This window comes from Gavia stellata, chromosome 1 (genome assembly GCF_030936135.1).
Source record: "Gavia stellata isolate bGavSte3 chromosome 1, bGavSte3.hap2, whole genome shotgun sequence".
Classification (NCBI taxonomy): Eukaryota; Metazoa; Chordata; class Aves; order Gaviiformes; family Gaviidae; genus Gavia; species Gavia stellata.
The window spans coordinates 17,588,010-17,615,759 of NC_082594.1; the positions used below are offsets into that span (position 1 = coordinate 17,588,010).

The 27,750-nt window shown below is 40.3% G+C and overlaps 1 protein-coding gene across 2 annotated transcripts in view; it reads right to left on the bottom strand.

The window, feature by feature from the left end:
• Nucleotides 1-27,750, bottom strand: part of GUCY1A2 (guanylate cyclase 1 soluble subunit alpha 2) — a 160,398-nt gene that overhangs the window by 51,439 nt on the left and 81,209 nt on the right. For both annotated transcript variants that reach the window (XM_059824875.1, XM_059824869.1), the window contains exons 5-6: nt 21,068-21,553; nt 568-711 (exon numbers count right to left, since the gene is read on the bottom strand). In XM_059824875.1, the coding sequence (XP_059680858.1) occupies nt 568-711; nt 21,068-21,553 (630 nt within the window). The remainder of the gene's footprint in view (nt 1-567; nt 712-21,067; nt 21,554-27,750) is intronic.

Here is a 27,750-nt window from a genome sequence, read left to right on the forward strand (position 1 = left end):
ACTGGAATTGTGGGGAAAGGAAGCACATTAACTCTGAGAAAGAGCAGGCAGTCTACACAATCTTTTTTTATACAGGTCAACAACTATTTATAAAAGAGACATGCAACTCAGAGCTGCAGAACTGTCTGAGTCCCTCTACATTAGTGCTGAAGTTCAGATGAGGAGCCTACTTCTGAAGCGAATTTCCCAATTGCCTTCACATACTGTGCTTTGGCTTGTAGCATGGCACAGTCCTGGATCATGTAAACTGTCGTCTTCTCACACTAAACTGAACTGGAAGTAGGGCTCCAGGAGCACATCTAATGCCCTCCAGCCACAAATTGACTTCAATGCATATGACAAGGCAACAGCTAGTCTGTGTGGTCTATTGTGCTTAGTAAAGAAAGGCATAGCTTACATGATTTTTGATGGGCACTGGTGAAATATATGTCCATAAAAAAGACTGAGATATATTGATGCAATTTTAAACTCTCTTAGCAATAAACAGATTTCTACTGAGAGAACATGATGGAATTAATAAGGTCCACATACTACTGATTAGCTGAGAATAAAGAGCAAAACAATTACCTTAATAGGGCTCCCATCTGGAGTGAGAACTTCTTCTGAAAGCTCCATCATCTTCAGTGCCATCAGGGCAATGGCTTTAGCATGACTAAGACTTTTCTTATGGAGCCCTGCCGCAACGCAGTACGCATCACCTATTGTTTCCACCTGCAGCAATCAGACAAATCAAATGTTAAAGTATGATAATGAGAAGAGATCCTTACCATTAGCTATCTGCAAGCAAATAGCATTGCTTAAAAACATGTGAGCAAAACATCCATAAAATAAGCAATTAGACAACGGAGCATAATTACCTGAGTTTACAAACAGGTGCAGTGAAAACCTGAGATGTGACTGCATAGTGGTTTATCACCATTATAACCAAAGAAGATCATTACATCTAGAACAGTGTATGCCATCAGGTGAGATAAGACAACATTTTCCCATAGCAGTAATACAGAAAACTCTATTTTCCTAAATGAGGAATTGCTTACAGCTTTGTTTGACACTATCCTGCCTGAGTTTGCTGTTGGGTAAGAATAGTGCTACATGATAATAATTCATAAGTATTATTTGCTCTGCTAGAAAAGTATATCAGGAAGAGAATTAGAAAAAGCCAAACATCACCATAAAAACAGTGAAGAGTCTATAACTTCTCATAAGCAGGTAGCTCTTCCTGGTATAGGGATAATTTACAAATAAATGCTATTTCTACAGACTTTTGACTGCACCTGTCTCTATTATTTTCAAATAAGAATTGTTGCCTCTCTCTACTACGCAGACTGTGAATTCCCTACCTTCAGGCATCAAGTTCAGCAGACTGATCCCTCTGGTCTCTTCAAACAGGCCTTACCTCTCTCTTATCCTTGATTTTCTTTGAAAAAAGTTGTCCCTCAGTAGGAAGCAGGAGCAAAAGAAATTACAGAAGCCCTCTGGCTCTGGATAAAGTCAGCCTGAGAAACACTGAAGCCCTCAAGTTCTGCAGCTTTATTGACAGCATTGTGTTTTGCAGTCTGCTTGCCCACACATCTGCAACGTGCTCTGTATACAGTCTGTTAACACACACACAAGCAGACCTAGCCTTCAAGGATTAGTTTGGTTTTTGCTACATAACCAATCTGGCTTTCACCCAGGTGTAATCTTCACTGGGTAAAAAACTGGCTGGACGGCCGAGCCCAGAGAGTCGTGGTGAATGGAGTGAAATCCAGGTGGCGGCCGGTCACAAGCGGAGTCCCCCAGGGCTCAAGATTGGGGCTGGTCTTGTTTAATATATTTATCGATGATCTGGACGAGGGGATTGAGTGCACCCTCAGCAAGTTTGCAGATGACACCAAATTGGGAGGGAGTGTTGATCTGCTGGAGGGTAGGAAGGCTCTACAGAGGGATCTGGACAGGCTGGATCGATGGGCCCAGGCCAATTGTATGAGGTTCAACAAGGCCAAGTGTCAAGTCCTGCACTTGGGTCACAACAACCCCATGCAACGCTACAGGCTTGGGGAACAGTGGCTGGAAAGCTGCCCCACAGAAAAGGACCTGGGGGTGCTGGTTGACAGCCAGCTGAATATGAGCCAGCAGTGTGCCCAGGTGGCCAAGAAGGCCAACGGCATCCTGGCCTGTATCAGAAATAGTGTGGCCAGCAGGAGTAGGGAAGTCATTGTGCTCCTGTACTTGGCACTGGTGAGGCCGCTCCTCAAATACTGTGTTCAGTTTTGGGCCCGTCACTACGAGAAAGACATTATGGCTCTCTACAATTACCTGAAAGGGGGTTGCAGAGAGATGGGTGTTGGTCTCTTCTCCCAAGTGACTAGCGACAGGATAAGAGGAAATGGCCTCAAGTTTCACCAGAGGAGGTTTAGGCTGGATATTAGGAAAAATTTCTTTACTGAGAGAGTGGTGAAGCATTGGAAGAGGCTGCCCAGGGAGGTGGTGGAGTCACCATCCCTGGAGGTGTTCAAGGAACGTGTGGATGTGGCACTGCAGGACATGGTTTGATGGGCATGGTGGTGTTGGGTTGATGGTTGGACTTGATGATCTTACAGGTCTTTTCCAACCTTAGTGATTCTGTGATTCTGTGATTCTGTGAATGCCAGAAAAGGCATCAGCAAAGACTGGGGTGAGAAGAAAGCATGCACTGAGCAAGGAGTTATTCAGGGAATAAATACAATTGATTCTTCTCTCTGCAGGGATTCTACTAGTGTTAGTAGACCTGGAACTTCTCAGATTAATTTCAATTCCTGATAAATAGAATTGGAAATAGTTTCTCAAAAAGTAAGCATTACATGTAAACATACCCAGAGCATGAATCTAGAACAGCAGTATGAGCAAATACTTCCCACCATCATACTTACAGAAACTGCTACAAGCCTATTGCCAAGTTTGGCTCCTTAGCCTTTCCTGCTGATAGTGCAGGAGGATATATAGAGGAAGCTGAGGGTTTCTCATGAGCTGAGAGCTGAGACAGCTGTTAGAGCTCCCGCATCACTTTTGGAAGTTCCTAATAGTACTTGTATATAGAAAAAAACATGGAGGAGCAATCAATATTGCTGTCTGTCTGCCTGTTTTACCCAAGCCCTATCTCAGGATTTCTGTCCACAAGAAGCAGAGACTGACAACTCCTTGCAGTTTAGGAGGTTGTCTTTCCAAAGACAAATGGGTAGGCAAGTATATTGCAATGGCTGGTGAAAAATGTAGAAACTAGGGAAGAAAATACACGAGCATAGTGAGAAAAGTTATCAGAAGTTAAAAAGACACTCTGGATGGCTAAGAAATAGATGGTAAAAAATTCTCTAAATCTGAAGGAAGAATTAGCAGAAATCCAAATAACTGTATATTGTAATCCTTACAAATTGTGGATGAACATAACCAGTTTGAATAGAAATAAAGGGGTTAGTACAAAAAGAGATGAGTCTGTGATCTCAAATACAAAAATGAAATACAAATTCTGCTCTTTGTTGAATGATTTAATTTCGGAATGACTTTTCCACTAAAGTTAGTTGCATTACACCACTGTAAGCAACTACAGATCTGGGACCATATACTGTTCCTGCAATGTTCAGGCAAACCCACTTATTTTGTTAGCATCTTCCCCTTTGGAAAACTCCATAGCTGTGTAAACTAATTTAACAGCTAAATTGCACTCACTGAATGAGTAGCATCATCAGAATTGCATTGTACGTATCTGTGTACTACTAGAAAAAAGAGACTGAAGCTGCTTCATGTTAATCTTACTCTGAAAATAAAAATTATAATAATACCATTGTAGGATACTCTTTACAGTGCTTGTCCCTACTCTGTCAGTGCTTGTCTGACAGTAATACTGGAGAACCAGGGGAATTATTAGAACTGTTGAGGCGGACCTGGTAGTTGACGCTGGATGTGATGAGTACCGATAAGGTTGTCTAATAATTTACCATTCCGTGACCCTGTTTTCAGTCACTATTATGATTTTCCCCAACTAAGCATTTAAGCTGAAATTTCCATGCTGAGTATCTCCATCAAACTTTAACCTTGGTTCACCCCTCCTTCAAAATCAGATTTGACAAATTTTCCAATTATCTGTGGTTTCTTCCCTAACTCTTTTTTTTAAAAAGCTCCAGGAGTTCTTATAATTCAGGGTGTTCATGGCACTTTGATTTGGTCCTTTCATATGGAGATATAGAATCATAGAATGGTTTGGGTTGGAAGGGACCTTCAAAGATCATCTAGTCCAACACCCCTGTCATGGGCAGGGACATCTTTCACTAGATCAGGTTGCTCAAAGCCCCATCCAACCTGACCTTAAACACCTCCAGGGATGGGGCATCCACAATTTCTCTGGGCAACCTGTTCCAGTGTCTCATCACCTTCATTGTAAAAAATTTCTTCCTTATATCCAGTCTAAATCTATTCTCTTTCATTTTATAACCGTTGCCCCTTGTCCTGTAACTACAAGCCTTGGTAAAATGTCTCTCTCCATCTTTCTTCTAAGCCCCCTTTACATATTGAAAGGCCACAATAAGGTCTTCCTGGAGCCTTCTCTTCTCCAGACTTAACAGTCCCAACCGTCAGCCTTTCTTCACAGGAGAGGTGTTCCAGTCCTCTGATCAATTTTGTGGCCCTCCTCTGGACCTGCTCAAACAGGTCCATGTCTTTCTTGTACTGGGGACCCCAGAACTGGATGCACTGCTCCAGGTGGGGTCTCACAAGAGCAGAGTAGAGGGGCAGAATCACCTCCCTCACCCTGGTGGTCATGCTTCTTTTGATGCAGCCCAGGATATGATTGGCTTTCTGGGCTGCAAGTGAGCATTGTTGGCTCATGTCCGATGTTTCATCCACCAGTATCCCCAAGTCCTTCTCTGCAGGGCTGCTCTCAATCCCTTCATCCCTCAGCCTGTATTGATACTGGGGGTTGCCCTGACCCAGGTGCAGGACCTTGCACTTGGCCTTGTTGAACTTCCTGAGGTTGTATGATGATATTAAAATAGAAACTTCAATGAGACCGATATATCGCACTTCAGAATTTCAGGCTGGGCCTCCCAGTGAGTCAGACGCACATGGGGAAGAAGGGGATTTCTCTTGTCTCAGCTGAGGAGCAAGAATTGGACCAGAAAAACAAAGCACTTCTCATAGCTCACTCCAAACTATCTGCTGGGTAGATCCCAAAATCACTGTGCACACCAGAGAGCAACTTACTCCATAAATATTCAAGTAAATGTCAATAGGATTAAGAGAAAAGGAAGGTACTACTCAAGGTGGCTAAAAATAGCAGCACTCTGATCTGTTTGATGCTCAAGATGATGATATACAGTAATGAAACTTCAGAGGAAATCTCTACCATGTGATAAACTAACTTCTGAGTTTTTATCTTTGTAATGTGACTATTATAGTGCATTATTAGTAGTATATTTGATTTTTATATCCTTCCTAGATGCATATGCAGGAAAAGGTATTTTGCTGTGACTGTAAGACTGGAATACATTATCCTGCTTCTTTAAAAAAAAAAAATTCTGTTTTTAATATTTCAGCCATTTTTGCATATGATCAACAGTTTTAGCTTTATTAAGATTTAGTACATTTTTGTTCTAGTTAAATAATCATTTCTTACTGTGCTTAATATTTCTAGCCACTCACTGATAGCCTGAGCTACTCTTACTTATCTTTCATCCCTTTTCACTGATTACACCCACTGTGGCTAGCTTCACTGGAGCTTTCATTAATTGGGAATTAAAAGAGAAGGGAAGTTGAACGCAGATTTCAAAATTAGACCAATCTATAAAAAATGTAGGATATAATTTTTAGTCTTAATTAACAAACAAAGAAGCCAGGAATCATTGCAGCTACTTGCACTGCTATATGAAGGCTTTCTCTAAAGCCTTCTATAACTATGCGTCAAGTCATTGGAAATGTCCAGAAGATTTTCAGTCAGGCCCTCAAAAATCAAAGATTAAGATTCATAATTAATTGAAGTAGTTGTGTGTACTCTAAAATTCAGAAAAAGCTTCTTGGTAGATATCCTGAGACTGGTGAATATTGTAGAGACAATGCGTAAGACTTGCAGCAGGAAACAAACAAAAATATCTTCTACTTTTGGGAAGTTATTTTCTATGTACCCAGCTTCTGTTTGTCCTCAGTAGATACAGTATGTCCATTTTAGACACAAAGAGTACTTTTTATAGAAGTTGAGTTCTATAGTAATTGTCTTACAGTCACTTAATTTATACCGATTTTAGGTGGAATATGACTTGCAGATGAATCTGGTAGCCCAGCAGACAGAATATAATTTCTCCAATTCTAATGTGTCCAGAGAAAAGAGGTTAATAGACTGTCCCCGGGCAGCTCCAACAGGTCTCTTCTAACTACCAGTAGCAAAACCTTGTGTTACGTTATGTTACTTAACTGAGAAACTGGAAGTTGTAGCTGAATGATGCTCCCCAGGTATAAAGTCGGGGGTGTTGATTCAGTGACAATTTAAAAGGGAAAATGTAATGTATTGAAGTAACATCCCTGCTTCTGTACTTCTCCTCATGAATGCATGAATATGCACCAGTCATTACATATATGAACTTCCAGAAGTAATGAAGGAACTGAAGTGTCACACTTCATTTCACAGGGTTACACTCAAGGGGGGAAATATCATTTTGTAAGTGGAACCTGCAATGGCAAGTTTAAAGATTTTAATCTAAAAATATTCAGGAATCCCAACAGACTAAGGAATCTTACTAGCACCTTTTTCAAAGCACAGCTTGGAAATAAACATAAAAAATGTAATCGTGGGGGTCACTCTTGTGGCACTTCTAATCAGAAATTCTTACAGCAATCAGAAATATTAAATCCACTGAAAGAAGTAGCTGGAGGGAGGATTGGCTCTAGTTTTAGTCCTGTCTCTCTCAGCAGGTTTTCTGTAAAAGCCTAATAGATAATTTGTGTTATAACTGTTACAGTGGAGTACTCATTACTATTTTTTTCACGTAAGAGCCATGTATGCGGTTTGTTCTTTTTTTAATGGGTTACATTATATCAAGAAGACTTCTTTGCTTACGATTAAAACTAAATATGTACAAAAATGGGTCTGAAAATTCAAAAATTGCTGTCTTCTTTCAGGAAGAAAATCTACCCTTAACACCATGTCCCTTGTAGAACCTTCACCTTCCTCTGACAGTACTTGTGTACTATTGTTCCCATCTCCAAAATATTCACAGGGCTGCGTAGGTATTTATTATCTCACTCCTAAGGGTTATAATATTGAGTACACATTCACCCTACAATAATCTATGTCACTGTCTCTGTGGACTGTGCAACGCTGTTTTGCAACATAAATAAATAAATTGGAAATAAAAACTTGGATTGCCTTCACTACAGAGATAAACACAGTTAAAGTATTGTCTCTAACTCAAAGTGTCTCCCATAAACAAAAGCCCTTAATGCAGATTGCACTACTGATTTTAGTTTGAGTTGGCTGTCCTGCTGAGATAAAATTAACTGCTAATGGAGCCCATCTGAAGCCAAATCCATTCAAGGGACATTCATCCTTCAGCACCTTCCTTGTATATATATATATATACAGAAAGAACAGATTTTTTCTTTGTCTCGCAAGGCACTGGAAAAAAAATTACAGTGTAATTCAGGATGAAGAACTACAGGACATTCTTGGGTACCTTGATGTTATATACAGGTGATCAAGTGAATACAGGATTACTTTGGAAAGTAAATACATAAGTATTGCATAACCATCCTTTGCTCAAGGATGCTCTTCCTTGAGAAAAGAAAACCTTTCAGTGGTACATGTATAAGGAAAAATGCATTATGCTGTTCAAAGTTCATTTGTTTTTTTCTATTAACATATATAGATTATCTATATAACTGTATCACACATACAGACTTTAGATAGAGTAATTGAACATAGATATTCTTCAGCCTTTTCCATGTCTTGATTTCTTATCCTCCTTTTATAGAGCAACAGATATTTCTTCAAGTTCAGTTGAGTTTCCAAATGCATCAAATCCTGCTCGTGATCTTACATGTTTCTATTATTTTAATCACCAGAAATATTTATTTCTGCTTAAGTAAGTATGTGTTCATAATCATTGTAATTTTAAGTTGGCAGGAAAACCTGGAATATTAAACAGTTTCTCTACGCTCCACACCCTGTTTACAGCCACAGTATATAAAGTGTATATGCTATATTTAGCTGAAGAGAAGCTTATTACTGAACTGTTTCTTACCACATATGAGCAATCTGCCAATAGCCTGAAACTCTCCTACTGCTGGGAGATATTCTATAAAATTTCATTTTATAATATTGAAATAATAACAAACAGCAGTTGCAATGATATCAGTTTCCTATTGAAGAGCTTGAGAGTGAAAAAAATAGAAATAAGCAGCAGGGAAAGGGGTAATGGCTTAGCTAATCACAGTTTAATGCTCTTCGCCTTCCTCACTTAACTTTTCTCCCTGAGAAGACTAACTTTTCTGGTTTAAGCGTGGTTTTTTTCCCTGCACAGAAGAGTGTTATTCTCCATCTTAAAATACCTGCCTTTCCTTTCACCTGCTGCCTATGCATGTTCCCCCTCTCCTACCCAAATAGAGACACATTGTTCTAGGTTCATGCAATGTGTACTGATTAGTTAACACCTTTCGAAATACAATACGTAAAAAAGCTATCTAGAATTTTACTGAGTAAATATATCTGCCTTTTCTGACAAAACCTGTGCTTCTTTTCCTGGTAATAACATTATTTGCACTCTCATCAAGGCTGCAGTTGAAACCGAACTGGGGGGACCGGTCAATTTGCTCTAGGGCAGGGCTGCCATCCTAAGGGACATGGATTGGTGGGACAAATTGGCTGTCCGGAAACTCATGAAATTCAACAAGGACATGTGCAAAGTCCTGTCCTTGGGAATGAATTTCCCTGGAACTGATACAGCCTGGGACCAAATTCCTGAGGAGCAACTTTTTAGGAAAGACCCTGGGGTCCTGGTGGGCAGCAAGCGGCACATGGGCCAGCAGGGACTCCTGGGAGTACAGAAGGCCAATGATAGCCTGGGCTGTATGAATAGTGACTGGGGGAAGTGGTTATCACCCCCTACTCAGCACTCAGCACTAGACCACACCTAGATACTGCGTCCAGCTTTGGGCACCTCAGTACAAGACAGAGATTGATAAACTGGATCCAGCTCAGTGGGGGGCCACCAACATGGTGGGAGCTGGAGCTGGAGGGGAGAGGAGAGGAGAGGAGAGGAGAGGAGAGGAGAGGAGAGGAGAGGAGAGGAGAGGAGAGGAGAGGAGAGGAGAGGAGAGGAGAGGAGAGGAGAGGAGAGGAGAGGAGAGGAGAGGAGAGGAGAGGAGAGGAGAGGAGAGGAGAGGAGAGGAGAGGAGAGGAGAGGAGAGGAGAGGAGAGGAGAGAAACAAATTTTGAAAAAAAGCCCTTTTATCTGTATATTTTATTATACATAACTTTACTGCTCACTTGAGCCACAGAATTGTATTATTTGGAGCTGCAACACCACAGTTTCCCTGGTGATCGCCCAGCAGATTAGCATCTGCCAGAATATCAGTTTTTCTTTATCTTTCTCTAATGATCATCAGTAAAATTACCACCTCAGTTTCCTTGGTTGATGCAATGCTGTTAATATTTCTCTTCTTAGCTAAAAGTGAACAGAATCAGCACTAATGTCAAGGACCTTTGAACACTCCATTGCCTTTTACAGTCAATCCCACGTTACTGATTGTTTCAATGGGAGTGAGCAATACGTAGTTCTTTGGACAAAGATCATCATATCCATTTGCAAAAGCCATGGAAAGTCAAGCTTTGAAGTAATCAGTAAAGTATTCTAAGAGACCCTATTGAGAGATAGCACAATTCTCATGCTTGGTGGTGATGGGAGTTATTCCAATGCCAATACAACAAAAATCAATGAAATTAGGAAAGAAATAACTTGGGTTGATGCTGATTGTATGAGAAAAATTAAAATGCAGTGAAACTTCATTTTACTCAATCAAAATACACTCTATGCATTAAAAAACATAACATGGCATTAAACTATATAACATGATTAAATAACTGTAAAAATAAAGCACATGAAAAGTAGATGGCACAAGCAGGAAAGAAGCAATATTTCAAGCACATAGGCTGCAAGCTGATAAGGTATAGACTACATGGGTGAGATTCAGCTCCCCTAACCAGAGACATCTCTAATATAGTAATCTGAATATGGGTTATTAACTCTCAGTTCTCTTTATAATCAGTGGACTGAAATGGAACTCTAGCAGTCATCTGACCTGTGCTAAGCATCTCCTTCAGGAAAAGATGAATCTCACACTAAAACGATTCACACTCGCCCTATAAAATCATACTTTTCTCTGCTGACTGTGAGGATAGTCTAGATGACTAGTTCTATGTTATAAATAGTATAGTTTCACCTCTGTCTCAGAACTACAGAAGAGACAGAATTAATAAGACCATGTGAAGAGGCAGAAGGGCAAACTGAACATGGAAGGTCACAGAGGCAAGTGAATTTTATAAGTAGGACAGGGGAAGTTCTGGGAAATTAAACAGTCTTTCAGGAAAGCTGATCTCTAGACGGACAGATGAACCAGTGGAAAACCTTTCTACACTCCATATGTCAGTTTTCTTTCCACTGTTAAAGATTAATCCAGGCTCAGAACAGCATTTATTCGAGAGTATGAAGTTTAAGTGATTCTTATTATTACATTAACAACAAAATCAATGACTTCTAGCTTATTAATTTTGTTTTGAAGACCTGGAAATAGTTTCTTAAGGAGCAAAGTCAGGGTATATCCCTGGCTGTCTCTTAGAGTAAGTTCCATATGTACTCCTCAGCCTGGACTTACTGGAGCACATCTTAGCTTCCTGCACACCTAGGTTGCATTTCCATGGAAGCATATAAATATATAAGGAGGTGGTTTCTTAAGTCTCATCCCAGCATGATGCCAGGATTCAGGATGGGAATACACCTACACATGGGAAGTGTTCTCAGGTGCTGCAGTAAAGATCTATACCTTTCCAAAATTTTCATTATCCTGTTTATCCATATTTCATTCCATTTGCAACACTGAACTACATAGTATCTCAACACTATATATTTCTCTTATGAAAGCTGAAACATCCTCTCTCTAAAGTAATACAGCAAAATTCAGCCTTAAGATGAAATTCTTGCAAGTGTAACTCTGTAAGAAACCTTTGAAGTTATTAGTATCTCTCAATGGGCTTTTCTTTCATCTGTTTTCTGCCCTAATTTGTACAGCAGGAAAATTAGGAAAAAGCCATGTTATATGGCCAAGTTGTGCTTCAGACTTATCATTGGGCTTCATTATTCCTGTCCATGACTTCTAGTTCAGCAACAAACAGGATACCTTTTTAACTGGTATGGGAGATTCTCTTCATTCTAGTTTTATTTTACATCAGCAATCTCAGCACCCATCACAGGGAGCAATTTATTTGATATCCATATTCTACCTCAAGATGTCATTGACATCTCCCATATTTCCTTCTACCCAAGTACTTCTCCAAATATATCTCTGCAAGTCAGTAATAACCTTACAAAGTCAGTAATAACCTTACAACATTGTCATTCAGCATGGGACTCACACTACCCAGCATCAGTCACATCTATACTCTTTCTATAGTCACTGAAGAGAAAAATGAACTTCCGAGGGCATGATGTATTCCATCCTGAATTCTGGAAACCTCATTGTTTTACCCACTTACTACAGCAGGACCCAAATGTCTGTATCTTTGCTTAATTGCGTGCTTCCACGCCCAGACTGTCATTTAATATACAAGACCTCTCCCATGTTGTCATCAGCATGCTTTTTCTGAGAAATGGCTGAAAACCAGGTTTATGTGGGCCACTATGGACACATTCTGGAAGGCTTAGTTTGTGAAACTCTCAGAAGACTCTAGGTGAGCTGTTATATTCTCATGCACGACTCACCCCATGCCTTTGAAAGCGCACTACAGAGTGCATGTTCCTGCTCCCATAAAGTACCCCAAAACATGAAAAAAGATTGCATGAGTGCTAAGATACTGTCTGCCAGCAAAACAGCAAGTTCCTGTTTAGCTCAAAAAATCCTGTATCTTGGCATGCATATTTTGGGATGCAGGTCACGGACATTATTAATCACTAAGTAGGAGGGAGGGCAGACATGAAGAATTTTGGGCATCTTATGGTTGAAAGACTTGAACAAGTCACTTAATCAAAAAGGCAGAAGAGGACCTGGGGGTGCTGGTTGACAGCCGGCTGAATATGAGCCAGCAGTGTGCCCAGGTGGCCAAGAGGGCCAACGGCATCCTGGCCTGTATCAGAAACAGTGTGGCCAGCAGGAGCAGGGAAGTCATCGTGCCCCTGTACTCAGCACTATGAGGCTGCACCTCAAATCCTGTGTTCAGTTTTGGGCCCCTCACTACAAGAAGGACATTGAGGTGCTGGAGTGTGTCCAGAGAAGGGCAACAAAGCTGGTGAGGGGTCTGGAGCACAAGTCTTATGAGGAGCGGCTGAGGGAGCTGGGGTTGTTCAGTCTGGAGAAGAGGAGGCTGAGGGGAGACCTCATCGCTCTCTACAATTACCTGAAAGGAGGTTGTAGAGAGGTGGGTGTTGGTCTCTTCTCCCAAGTGACTAGTGACAGGATAAGAGGAAATGGCCTCAAGTTGTGCCAGAGGAGGTTTAGGCTGGATATTAGGAAAAATTTCTTTACTGAGAGAGTGGTGAAGCATTGGAAGAGGCTGCCCAGGGAAGTGGTGGAGTCACCATCCCTGGAGGTGTTCAAGGAATGTGTGGACGTGGCACTGCGGGACATGGTTTAGTGGGCATGGTGGTGTTGGGTTGATGGTTGGACTTGATGATCTTACAGGTCTTTTCCAACCTAAATGTTTCTGTGATTCAGTGATTCTGTGGTAAGGAAAGAAAGGTCAAAGAAATATGCTGGAGAGAAACTAGATAGGTTATTCCACTGAGAGGTGAAGTGTGTGTTCTCTTTCTCTGGAGGTGATGTAAGCGCAGTTCAGAACAGCTTCCACAGAGCACAGCCTAAGTATACTTGATCCTGAGGTAGCTTCTAGATCTACATTTCTGTCTACATAACAAAGAGTGAATACTGACCTTTTTCAAATTAATCAAAACCCGTTTGTTTTCTTGATGTTGTGCGATTACAAATTAAAGCCTAATTCTGTTTGCATTTTGAAGTATTCTATGTTTTTTCACTGCATAGATTTGGCAGAAAAGCTCTGAAACACCATTGAATTGTGCAACACTGTGAAGTTTAACAAAATCTGTCAGCTTAAAATACTTAGATCTGGGGTTTTTTGCTAGAAAATAATTCTACATGTTGGATAAAACACTATTTACAGATACCAAAAACCTCTGGGATACTATAAAAAAACCTCCTGGTTTTTTAAAGGTTTTAAAAGTTTTCAACATAGGATTTGAGAACTAGACTGTCTTCAAACGGACCCAAGAATCTCCTTCAGTTTCTACTTTAGTGTTTGGTTTTCTTAGCTTCTGTCTCTCAACTTTTCAAAATCAACTCCTAAACAGTGAAATCTTGTGCCTAAGTTTCAAGGTAACTCTGCAATGCTTTTATGACAGTGCATTATGATTTTGGAAATAGTTCATTGTATGGAAAACCCCTCCCATGTGAGCAGGAATGGATTCCAAGTGTCCACCTATGAAGTTCAGAAATCTGTTCATCTAGAAAAGATCATTTTTTAAAAGAAATGTCTCACTACAAATCCCAGCTCCTTTTCCAAGAGCCTAACTATGAAGCAATTGGTCTTACCAGGCCTGAGGGCATTTTATTTTTAGTAAGTTTAATGATGCTACATGCTGGCAAGTTCAGGAGCATTGTTCAGGAAGAGCTGTTTTCGAACTCTTTCTATAGCACCTACTTAGCAGTCTTAAGCACGAATCTTTCAGTATCCAATATACGGAGGAACTCTTTCATCTACACATTAATTCAGAGCGCTGATTTCTTTATGAAAGGAAAAGAGACAAATAATACTTGCTGTGTAGACTTCTTATCTAGTATTTTAAAAGGTTAAAATAGAGACATACTAGAAGACTTACAGTTCACATGACGTCAACATCAGGTTTGCACACAACAGTCATGAAATACAAAAGTCATAGTGCATAAATGATTTCTCTTTTCTGTAGGCAAGTATGAAATTGCAAAAATCGCACCAAATATGTTTGATGAATAGAAAATGTCCTGGCTGGCATTCTGCCTTATGTGAGGTAGTTGCAATGTCAAAATAAATAACTGTTTAACAAAATAAGCAAATATTAAAATAATCATGCATAATTTAAGACTGCCCATGTGACTGCCCTTCTCCAGATGTAAGAGTGGTCTTAATTTGCTATAGGTGTCCCTGGTATTAAAAGTACTACTGAACATCTTCCTTGAGGTTACGTAAGTGTTAATTTATCTGTCTTGAAATCCATACCTTAGTTAGTTTATCTTAACTTACCTAAGGATCCTCCATATCAATTTAAATCACTTAAGAAATTAAGGTACAGTTATGAATGCTATTTGCATGAATGAAAATGCTGCATCTTGGCATGCTCACGTGTATGAAGGGCCATCCATATGTTGTCACAGTTGTGCTATGTATCCTCTAGATCTGACACAATAGTGGACTGTTTAAATGGAAATAGTCTAGGCTGGTGGAAATGAAATCAATTTTCTCCATTCCCTCAGAGGGACTAAAATTGAGAAGGCGGAAAAACTTGACACAAGAAAACAAAGGATTTAAGTATTAATGGTGGGTTTTACAAAACATAGCATCAGGGAGACCTGTATGCTGCAACAGGGCGTGCTCTTAGCCATGGTTCCAGTCCAGCTGCTATGTCTGTGCTTACCCCTCAATTTGGCACAGGGAGCCCCAAAGGATGATGCCCTTCTGGGTCCTGTCCAAATAAAAAGTCAGGATATGGCTGCGGTTCACACACAAACTGAGGACTTGGGAAGCACTCTCAGGACCTGCAAGCTGGACATAGACTCTCATGCTCCCAAGTAGCTTGAGAGAAATAGAGCGGGACACTTATAAACAAGTATGCGCTTTTCAGATAAGAGAAAAGTGGAAGGAGAGAGACAAAAGAGAAAAAGAGAAGGAAATATATACAAGCATGGTATTCCTGAAGAAGAAATTATATAAAGAAGCACAAGTCCCAGACTCTTTAGAGGATTGTTGCGTGATGAATTGCCTAAAGCAGGGGAACATGCACAGATGTTTTAGTGCTTTGTGCAGGTCTGTATGTTTATAAAGTAAAGAATAATTCGTCTGGAGCCTGCATGTCTGCTTCATTTGCACATCTCCCTAAAGACAAAAAGAGTAAATCCTCCACAAGGCTGCAGAAAAATACATGCTTAAAGTAATGGGAAGTCTAAAAATGTCCTGGAGCTCTTGCGTGGTGATACACCAGATATGCAGGGAAAATCCAAGGAATCTTTTGTGGTTTTTTTTTAACTTAACCCAAGAATACTTCCATGTTCCCCAAAAAGATAGGTGCCCCAGCTTTGCCCTGACTTCATACACACCTGTGTGCCAGCAAGTAAGTCCACGCACAGCCAGAGAGTTCAAGAAGAAAGTCAGTGCTGTAGCCTGCTCAGAGCAAGAAAAGGAAGAAGCTTCAGGAGCCCTTTGTGGTGGGACCTGAACAGAAAAGCATGCTGAAGGGCAGCTCTACCAGGCTGAGTGGCACCCCAGAGACAGCTTGCTTCTGGGCAATGGAAGTTTTCTTCTGTTACCCATTATCTTCTATTTCAGATTCAAAACCCACTGACTTCAAACTAACAGGAAGAAGCAATACCTAGTACAGCAGTAATCCCCAAAATTGCACATATTCATCTTAAAAAATTTATATTACGGTATTTTATGCATACCATATTGCTCATGTAAGAGGATCAGTATTGTTTACTTATTTTGATTGCATTTCATACTAATCTTCATTTTGCAGATGCCTAAGCTGAAGCTGAAAGAATTTGAAACCTTCCCAAAACGGTCATGTAGTTGCACTGAACTTAAAAGTTTAAAACTGCAGAAGTGATGGAAAGAGGACAAAAATAGTGGCCATAGATTTTACATGAAAACTTGGAGACTATGGTTTTTAACTTATGAAACATGAAGCCTGGAAAGCCTCAGAACAGTCAGAAGCTCATGACTCCTGTCATTACAGTATTCTTTAGTCATTATAGCACTGATAGTAAGCTTAAGAACATATGAATATGTACAAACATTAGTTTTCAGGGAGGGATAGTCATGGCACTGAGAAAGTGCTTTTATTTTCTGCAACTTAAACTGCCAGTATAAAAATGGAAAGTAGTATTTTTAGAAAATGTGAGTTTAAAATTAGGTTCCTAAAAGCATTATATCACAACCTCAATATAAACAACATTTTTCAGAACTTGTGAGTCTCAGTCTCGAATGATTGCAGAGCAGTCCAGACCTCCCACCCATTTTTAGTCTCAAGTCTTTACAACGAGTGAAAATTAAGGCTGTAGCCAGAGTTAGGTGTATAAAATCAGAAAATGAAGATCAGATATAGTAACTACCATTCAGAAAAAATAAAATAATATCATTCATCGTAAAGTAAGTGAAATAATTTTGCCAGGAATAATAGCCGAAGAGAACCCCAAGGAAGCTGGTAAAGGACTTTGAGGCATGTGTGTAGCTCCACTCAGAGAGAGTGTCAGTTTAGCCAAATAATGACACCAAAGAGAAAGTAGAAATTCACATAACAAAGTTGTGAATTCTAACTATAAAATTAACCTGTGGAATTATATTGTCTTATTCAATAAATATTCAATAAACTTTCAATTAAAATCTTGACAACAAAGATGTATAGCAAAGAAATTTTGGCAGCTGACAATAGCTCATTGACGAAAACATTTAGGACTCTGCTCAGACATGGAAAGTGGGACTCAGCAATCATAGAAAGTGAAGTTTAGTGTTAGGGGAAAATATGCGAATGTCTTCAAGGACAAATGCTGCACTGTCCAGAGAAAGAACAAAGAAACTAAAACCTACAAGACCAGGCTTGGTTCTGCTCTATTTGGCTTGGCGTTACCCAGCTGGCATATATAGCCACCCAGCCAGTGGCCAAAAAACCAGCCACAATACATGCTGCCTTTACTCCATGCAGTAGTTAAAGGGCAAGGGAAGGAAAAGGGTTGTTTCAGAAAGGAAACTGAGGGGAAAAGAGCTGAGAAAGCAGGCCTACACGGGAAAAAGGATTCAACAAAAAAAAATACTTAAAATTACCCGATGTCAAAGACATATTACTTGGAGGGAGAAACAGAAGCTGCAGGGACGATTTCAGTCTGCAGGTTAAGTTTCAAATGCCAGCAGCCACGGCTGCAGCCTATCTAAATAGCTTATTTGATAAAGAGATGGTTTAGCTGGAGCATCGTTTCCCAGCACTTGGCTCATAAACAACAGGAACATACAGAGAAAACCAGGTCAAAAACAAAGACACAAACAGTCAGGCCAACCAGTATATATTTTACCCAAAGCAACTGCTTTCAGAATTTACTGAGATTTTCTCTCTCCCATTACTTCTGCTCCTGGAGTCCATGTTTCTACTTGGAAATTGCATGTGGACTTGCATGTCCACAGACACTAACTTACCAAGCATTTGCATCTTCATTGTTTTGATTTGCACTCCCTGCTCAACAGCATCTTTTTCTCCCATTCCTCAATTCCAAGCCAAATATAATTAGCTCAGACAGTCAGCAGCACCAGTTTCCAAATGCATTGCCAGGTTTCAGTTCTCTCACATCTTCTCCCTTCTGTGATTACCCCAAGAGTGTCCCTCTTGATCTTTTTATCAAGGCTATCTGCAAGCAGATTCTTTCTAAAGTTTCACTCTCTAAAACACAGATTCATCCAGATCGCTAAAACTGTCACCCAGGCTCGTATCACCATGCATCTCAATTACTGCTATGTTCTCCCTCAGCCTGGACAAATGTAATCTGTCATCTTTGGTATCCATTCAAAATGGTCCTGTGAAGTTCATTTTCTGAGCCCAGCATCTGCCTGCGTCATGCTTACCTATGCATCCATCCATTGGATATCTTTTCCCTGCCTCATCAGTTATAGCTACTTACTTTCATTTCCAAGAAATTTCAAAGTCTAATTCATCCCCCTTCAGCACTCTCCAAGCATTTCTTATTCTGTATCCAACAGCTCATTACGCTTGCCCTCTATGTCTGACTTGTTAAATGAAAGGATCTTTGTTCTTCTTTCTGTGCCACACTTCTCTGTAAACATCCCTGAATGAATAGTATGAGACAATTGAAAATACTACGTTCGTTGTCTGAGTCTGAGATTAGAAGCACTGAGGTTCTGAATTCAAAATGCTGTAACAGTAAAGCTGGGTAAATAATTTACAGCATGGAATTTATTTAATGAATCTTGCTTAATTTTATGTTTACAAAATGGTGAATTTGGTATTCAGAAGTACTCACCAAATAATCTTTGCAAATTATTCTTGCTATGTTGCTTGAAAACAAGCAAAATTGAAAATTGATCTGTTTTGATGTATATATAGGTCACATGATAAATTTCTGTAGCCTAGTTATAGGAGTATATCTTAAAGGCAGGCTGCGGGTACAAATACTGGTGATTACATATCTAAAATTCACTGCCTGACAATAGCTTCTAAAATTATAGCTGTTGTGGTGGTGATCATTCCTAGCAATAAACTTAGCTTCCCGAATATCATCTGAAACAAATGAAAAAGATATAAACACATGAGTTATTTTTATCCTAAAATGCAAATGCTTTTCCAAAAGAATTGTCATTTTATTTTAAGCCTGATTCTCTAAGGAAAAGAAAAAGGGTTCATTGCCTGACTGTTGTCTTTCTGTAATACTCAACCGAGTCATTTTCACCTAACCCCACAGTAACTTTTTTAGACTTCTGTTTAAAAAACAAATGAAAAAAAGATTTGGGGAGAGAAAAAAAGGTACATATAGTTCCAAAATAGCCACAGTGCAGACTGCCTTGCTCATGGATGGGCTGTGGAGGGAAGCAAGGGGTGTGTAGGGAGGCTCAGGGGACATGCGGGACTAGAGAAATGGAGGAAAACCCAGGATGAAAGGATCTGAGAAAGAACTGGTTTTATTAAGGCAGTAACAGTGGAGAAAGGGTGTTAAAGGTGTCCAACATCCTTCCATAGAAAAATAGGTTTTGTTTATTCCTCAGCTCATAGAATTACATGGGGGTCTTGACTTTTTGGAGCGTTTATTCCTTTTCTGAATGCATAAATCTTATCTTGCCTATCTCAGCAGCCGTCATCTTATTTCACTGGTCAGGACAGTATTTCCATGCAGTAACATCTTTCTATCTAAAGTGGCACAAAGCTAGGTGAAAGGCAGTAAGTTGTGGTCTAAATGATATAATATTCATGACCTATGTATAAATATTCCTTCTTGGTGTTCTCATAGGACTCAGCCAACCTTTCTTCCAAACATGTCATAGAGTTTTACATACTTTATTTCCTACTCCCATGCAACCATAGTTTTCAACAAAGAATATCCTGAATGCCTCAAAACAGCTAACCAAAGTTAATCACCTGGGAAAACACTAACTACACCCATGTACCAGATACAGCATGTGAAACAGGGTCACTAGATATCACTCTTGACTGCGGGTCAGAAGTTCCTCAAGTCCCATTCTCAGAGCTGGCTCAAGATCCAGTGCAGTAACATCAGATAAATACAAACCAAGATCAAACTTCCAAATTTTCTGACTATATCACCGTAACAATTTTCAAATGAGGGTTGGTACCTTCCATTGTAGTCCTCTCCCAACACGGCCCTTGGCTTCTGAGCATTTGTAATACAAACCCCTAGCCCAGGAGCACAAAACTTACTTACAGTGTGATCTTTTACTTTGGTATACTGTCCTACCAACTTACATCTGCACCATGTTCAGTTCTATCTGTGGTATGTATTGTAACTTTTCAGCCATAATTATTATTTAGGTGCGTAATTAATATTTTTGGATGCCTTTTTAAGTGTATTAGAGGCTAAAAATTAAAGCGACAGCACTCTTGTGAAGACCTTTTCTTTATAGTCCATCAACAAATACTATTTGAAACAGTTTGAAAACTGGTGATTTAGTTTGCAAGCCTCCGACAGAAAATGAAGTCAATATATAATCTTACAACTATGTGTTTTTTTCTTTGGTGCATTCAGTTATAAAAAGAAATTTGCTCTGCTTTTCCTATCAGAAAATTAAAGGTATTCCATATACATAACATATTCTCTGTAGATTTCACAAGATAATTACACAGATAATAACTGCATTTATTAAATTCTACCTCCCCTCTTTTTTTTCTCAAATACATACTGGACACCAAATCCACTGAAGAGAACTGAAGGTGACAAAGTCTGTACCAGGACCAACAGATGTGACATCTCCTTTTCTGCAGAGCAGCAAAGGAGCATGGCACCCCAGTGCTATGTCCCACTCATTCCATTTACTATGAATGGACATCTGCTGTCCTCTTCCTGTTTTTCAGGGGAAGTTTAAATCTCTTATAATACTTTTTTTAGTGAATGCTCTGCTCTTTATAGAAAATTTGAATTCTTTCAGTGGAAAGATAAGTGCCTAAACCCTAAACCATTCAAGTTTCAGCTGAAACAGAAGGTTTGAGTGCCTTGCAGAAGCTATAGCTTGGGCTAGGATCACCACTGTGCACTTCATCGCCCTTAGGACACTGTGGCTGATGTGTCACCTGAAGGAAACCAGGCTACAATACAGGAGGTGTACGTTCCTATAGGAAAATGGGAACATGAGGCTTATATTCCCATGGGAGAACCATGATGACAGCTTAGCATCACAGTATTGTTTTTCAGATTTCAGATTTATTTCAGATTTATTTCAGATTTATTTTTTTCGCATGAAACAAAAATATTGCCTTGCCATTTTTATTGGGAAGGTCTATAATTTAGAAAGAGGGCTACTGGGATTTTTTTCTATCTTAGTTTCAATTGAATTTTGCTAACTTAGGACTTCAGCTATTACCTTGTAGATGTCCAGGAATCCACACTGATGGTCAAACCGTGTGTAGAGTTCGTTCAGCATGCTGATGACCTGCATGGGCGTGCACTGAGCACAGATGGCAGTGAAGCCAACAATGTCCGAGAAGAGCATGGTGACATCATCAAACTTTCTGGCCTGAACCTGCTGTCCCTGCCACAGCTGCTGAGCTACTTCCTCGGGGAATATAGAAATAAGGAGATCTACTGTTTTCTTTTTTTCCTCTTCCAGGGCTTGGTGTGTGCATTCTAGTGTTGCCTTCAGTTTATCCATTCGTTTTTTTAAGCCATCCTGGGCCTTTGCTTGCTCCCCAACCAATATGACATCACGAGTAGCATCATGGATAGGTATGTCCGAAAGGTGGAGGCCTCGGCCCATCAGTTCATCCAGCTTGTCCACACAAGGGGAACCCAGAAACAAAATTGAATTTGATTCTGGCACATGAATCATTTGTCCCTTAATTTCCATCACCTGCAAAATAAAAACAGAGTTTAGAAAAAGAAAAATTAGCTGATAGATGTGGATCCCCATTCTACTTTCCCCATCTTTCCTCTTCAGTTAAAATGATAAACATAAATTGTAGTCTTCTATACAGAAGCCTCTTACACTCACTTATTCAAGTAATGAGACTCACATAGTCTGCTCACCAAGGTGACTCAGAAAATAGTCTATACTGATACAAAAGTATTCCGAAATCAGATGTTGGATTCTTATTTCAACCCAATTAAATAAGAAAGAAACCACAATAACACATATTTCTCAGAACGGTGTGTAAATAATGCTTCTAAATTTTGCTCCTGGAATGTACCTGGCCTTAAAAGCAAATTCCAGAGTAGCTCCTTCTCTGTTACTTAGTTATAAATTATAAAAAGCACAAAATTAAAGGGAAATGACAACTATCTGAAAGCAGGTTAGTGAAATGGTGAAGTAGCTTCTGTTCTTTTCCAGCAAAACAGCTACTAAGTCAAATGTGGCCATGTTATAGAGGAATCAAATAAGAACAGACGTGAGAAAGAATTCCATAAAATAATGAATGGCATGGAAAAAGTGTACCAGTGCTCCTATTTCCTATTTGCCTTCTCATACACGCAGCAGAGTTGAAGGCTGACATTCTGTTAGAGTCTGCAGATTTCTTGGTGATATAGATTCCTGCAATTTGTATTTGCAGAATAGAAGAAGGAACAGTAGGAAAGGACTAGCAGGTGGTTTGTCACATTGGTTTACAGATTTTGCATTTGCCTGTTAAACGGCTAGATGTTTTGAGTGCTGCCCAGTGGTTGATACCAGCGAGGCCCTGGCTTGTTACCTCTTGCTCCATGATGGCAGTCAAGCACAAAACTACCAGACTGAAATGGACATCGAAAACCAACTGTAATGATATATTTGACATTTGGGGCTACACACGTTCTGATTTTTATTAACTTACTCGGGTCACACAAAAGTAACTGTCAAATACCGCAAAGGGACATTTCTCACCTGAATATAGTATTTAAAAACCAAAAACAAACAAACAGAAAACTAAGATGAACATGTTTTGTTTAAGCAAAAGATAATTAAATCTGACAAACTGGATCTCTGTAAATACAGCCTGCCATAGCCGCTGCCATGAAAAACAATCATTGTTAATGCATTCATTCCAGGACTGCACGAAGACCAGGGCAATACTGTGCTAGGTGATCTAAAAATCACAGTCCTTACCCCAAGGTTCTCATAGTCAAAACAAGCACAAGACACAAACCTTGTGCATCTAAGCACAGTCTTAGGCACCATAATGCCTTAAATCTGTATTTTTCTATTCCACACAATCCACTGAAATAAAAAGGTTTCCTCCAGTCACCCCTTCTCTCATTGTATAGGCATTCCCTCACTCTCATATGATGCACTTTATCATTTAATTTTCCTTCCATCCATAAACCTTCCAAGCAAAATAGGAAAACCTCAATCAGAGAATCCAGAGGTGTCTGTAAAAATGATGTGATCTAAGTGTCCATAGGCCTGGAAGCTCCTGCTGAGCTGACAGCTACCCCTACACGGTACTTTCCATGTTTGGGGGAGATGTTGGGAAGCTCCTGTTTCTATTAGGGATTTCTTACATCAGATAATATGCTGTCATTGCAGATCCTACTGTCAATATGGGGACTGAGCCTATCCTGTCCCCATGCCCCTCTGCCTCCATACCCTACCCAGCTAGCAACCCAACAGATGTAACCTCTGATGTCAGCTTGGGAACTCAGCAAATGAAAGTAAATGAAAGTAATTAAAATTGTCAATTTTCTTAATTTATGTTCCTGCACACCTACTAATGTTTACATTTCTAAGCCTTGATTCCCCAGCTTTGTTATGGGACAGCTATCTCTGTGAGAAAGCTAGTCAGCTACCTAGATGGCAGATTTAATGCTCCAAGACTAATTGTTCTTTTTAATTTTTACAACATATGGCTCCCTGCTCAAAACATAAGGGAAATAGGTGCTTTCTTCACGCATGCAGCCTCACGCTTTCAAAGGGCACATATGAAATTGTTTTAACTCTGAAGTAGAAATTGCCAAATGTGGAATAAATGGTATGGCATTTCTAAATTCCCTTCTTATTTGGTTCCCCTTTGCAGAGAGTTTTTCTGTTTTCTGTTCCTAGAACTTCACTGGTGTGCAAAATAAATGTATCACATATTATCACTTCTCTCTTCCACCTCCAGGTGAAAATAGGGTGTCAGCTCAGGAGGCAAGAGTGTGACCACAAACCCTGGCTGAGCCTGCCTGGCCTGGGGGTGGGCTGCTTGTCAGCAAGGCAAGGCACCTGGCTTGGAGCCGTGTTTCTTCTGTTAACCTGCTGTGAGACTAGAAGAAAATTAACGCATCCCTCTGCGCTCCTGCTTTGCCTTTGTCAATTTGATGTGTTAAACTCTTTCATGGGATCTCTGTCCGTGTGAATATATTGTGCCAACCTTCCCCAGGTGGATTCTTCTCAGGAAACACTGATCGAGTGACTGACATACTAAACAGGCACTCTGGAGTCCTCTGCTCTGCTTCTGGGTAACCCCAGGCAAATTATCAACTCTGAGTGCTTACTTGGCCTTTCAGCACAGCAGGAACAATGACATTGACCACTCTATAACACACTTTGACACTCATGTGTGAGAAGCAATAGAAGACACAAACAATCCTGTAAAATGCGTAACTAATAATAACATGTTCTTCTGCCCAAGTGAGCTGAGCCCCTGCTTCAACAAGGTTCAGGGTTTCTAGAGCATTTTTAGAAACTTTTGCAAAGATATTCTCTACACAACTACTTAGTTTCCTAAAAGTGTCAGAGGTTCAGTGCTATTTCGGCTTTATTCTCTGAATATTACTATCATCTGCTCTGCTTAACAGGAATTGTTGATGTTTCCTATCACCCCTTTCATGTTACATTAGTGATTCTGATGTCCTACTCTCTCTTGATGACTGAGAGGTTTTTTTAGAAACTGGGCTGCTAGTCTCTTCAGGTCGCCAAATCAGGGAACTAGACAGCAGAAGCAAAGCTGCCCCAGCTTGTCTGGGGAGAAACACTCAGGTCATAAAGAGAAGAGCTAAGACTGCATCACTCATCTCCCTTTTTGCAAACCGCTTTGCTTTCCCAAGAAGTTTCTGAGATGATTCAGACTCTTTCTAGAGGACTTCAGTCTGGAACTGTGATGCAGCATAACCTCCATCTCTTTTCTTTGGACTCTCTTGCCTCTTAAGTCCTTCTCTGCTATCTTAAAGTATAACTGAAGGAATTGGCCATCAGATTTGCCTGAAGCTTGCCATAGCACGTCACACTTCTGGGCACCTCCCCAGAGCTGGACTGCTTTACACCTGGACCATAAGCCTACAGGCAACCAGGATTACATCATCTATTTTTCTTGTAAGCAGGGAAAGATTGAAACATTTCTGTCATCAGTTGTATTTCATTACTGCTACAATTCATTGCTTTCCTGTGTTTTTAATTATATTCTCACCGAATAAAATAATTCCACTGTTTTCAGAGGGCATTCTCCTGATCTACAGTGGTATATGAGAACATCTTTAAATGAGCCATATTTTATGGGATTGCATTGCTGTGAAATGATGGTGCAGCATAAGTAGCTCTAGGATGAAAAACAAAAAACCTACCCCTACATTTTACTTTGACTGCAAACACACTGCAAAGAAAGGGGAGCAAACAGAAGAGGCCCTGCTTCTCAGGAACTCTTTCAGCCTCTCTCCCCAAAGACCCACCAGGAAACACTGACAGACTCTAAAGCTGCTGTTTGAGAATGTGAGAGAGTCTCCTACTGTGCTGTAGACCAACAGCTACTTCATTAGGTACACAATATTCAATGCTCTGCATGCTCTGCATGCATGCCACCCTAGGATTAATCATGGATCAAAAGCTTATGAATCAAGTGCCAACTCCACTGCCTAGACTTTAAGGAAAAGCATGGGAAAAAGCCTCATTTGTTGCACTGATGGAAGACAATACTTCTCTGTACAAAGATGGGCATTTTGGAATAGTGACTGAGAGAAGGTGTACACACCTTCTGGAAAATATTAAGGGAAATATGAGATGGTATTTTTGAGAAAGAATTGGGGGGTTAAAAAATAATGTTCTTCATCATTAGGCCAGGCCATGTATTCTGCAGCCTCTGCAATCCACAAATTTTAATGGGGCTGCTGCTTTGACTTTGATCAGTACATAATCCCTCCTGAACTGTGATTATAGCCTTCTTTTGGGGGGTTTTTTATTGGGAGTAGCTTAGGAAACTCAAAGTGCTAGGCCACACTTTTGTAAACAGTTACACATGCATGCTTGACTTCATACAATGAACAAATTCAATGAGAATAAGCAAAGTTGCTTCTTTAACAGGCCCATAATTATTTAGAGGACTGGGAAGATTGGGGGAAAATCAGCTTATGACAAATCAACCTGAACACCATCATCACTTCAAGGCAAAAAGAAAATAACATAACCTCAGGAAAAAAAAAAGCATCACTGCACACTGAGGATGAGAGTATAGGGTGACTTTTAGAAAGGTGAGCCAGTTGCTAGCCTAAATTTTAACAGCTGGATTCACTTCTCTGAATGTCCTATAGGATACATGGCAGTGTCTCAGGGACATTTACAGCAAGATATTCCAAAGTATTTGAGCAGTTACAGGCTTAGGGGATTTTGTGAGCACTGGGCAAGGCAACAGAACACTTCTAGAAAGAAATGTAATGACTCTGCTTGCCATGTTTCCAGGTGACACATCTAGAAGAAGAGCTGCAAGTATGACGGATAACACTGGAATTAGAAAAAAATCTCTGAAATTGGAGAAATGGGCTAAAAACAATTCAAAACAAGGACAATGAATATGCTTAGGCAGAAATAATCAAATGCAAAAAATACAGGCAGGCTAACAGTTCCTAAGAAGATGGCCCAAGGTCTATAGAAGTGGAACAGATGAATGTAAGCCAACAAGTCATGCTGTCATTAAGAAAGAAAACACTATACAGGACTATGTAAACAAGAATATAGCTCGCAAAACACAGGAAGTAATCCTTCTGCTCTGACCACCAGTGTTCAGGCCCCAGATGAGCAAATCTGTTCCTGTTTACTGTAACAAAGAGGTGGATCAATTGGAGAGTCTGGTGAAGAGCAATGAATGTGATGAAAGGTCTAGAAAATGTGACCTACAAAACAATTTGAAAAAATTTGATGGTTTACCCCAAAGAAGAAAAATCTCAGTCTGGGGATATGAAACTCTTCAAACACACTAAGAGCCGATGCAAAGAGGTCAGACTGTTCTACAAATCCAGTGGCAAAAGCTTTGCAGAAAAGGACCTGGGGGTCCTGGTGGACACCAAGTTGAACATGAGCCAGCAATGGGCCCTTGCGTCAAAGGCTAACGGTACTCTGGGCTCCACTCGGAGGGGTGCTGCAGCAAGTCGAGGGAGGTGATCCTTCCCCTCTGCTCAGCACTGCTGAGACACACCTGGAGTGCTGTGTGCAGTGCTGGGCTCCTCAGTACAAGAGAGACATGGACATGCTGGAGAGTATCCAGCAAAGGGCCACACAGATGATTAAGGGACTGAGGCATCTCTCCTGTGAGGAAAGGCTGAGAGAGCTGGGACTGCTCAGCCTAGAGAAGGTTGACGGGGATCTTATCCATGTATATAAATACCTGAAGGGAGGGTGCGAAGATGACGGAGCCAGGGTCTTTTCAGTGGTGCCCAGAGACATGACCAGAGGCAATTGGCACAAACTGAAACACAGGAGGTTCCCTCTGAACATCAGGAAACTTTTTTTTTTACTGAGGGTGACTGAGCACTGGCACAGGTTCCCCAGGGATGTGGCGGAGTCTCCATCCCTGTAGATATTCAAAAGCCATCTGGACACCATCCTGGGCAACTGGCTCTAGGTGGCCCTGCTTGAGCAGAGAGTTAAACCAGATGACCTACAGAGGTCCATTCCAACCTTAACTTTCTGTGACTGTGAAATGAACAAGAAGTAAAAGGCTCAAACTGGAAAAAATGAGGTTCATGTGGGATAGTCTTCTATTCACAGGGACAGTGAGAATGGAAACATCAAGTGGCGAGGAGATGGATTCTCCATTACTGGAGATTTATGAGATCTGCCAAAGGTGATCAATCTTGTTGGGAAGCAGAGGGGTGAACCAGTGTTACCAGAGA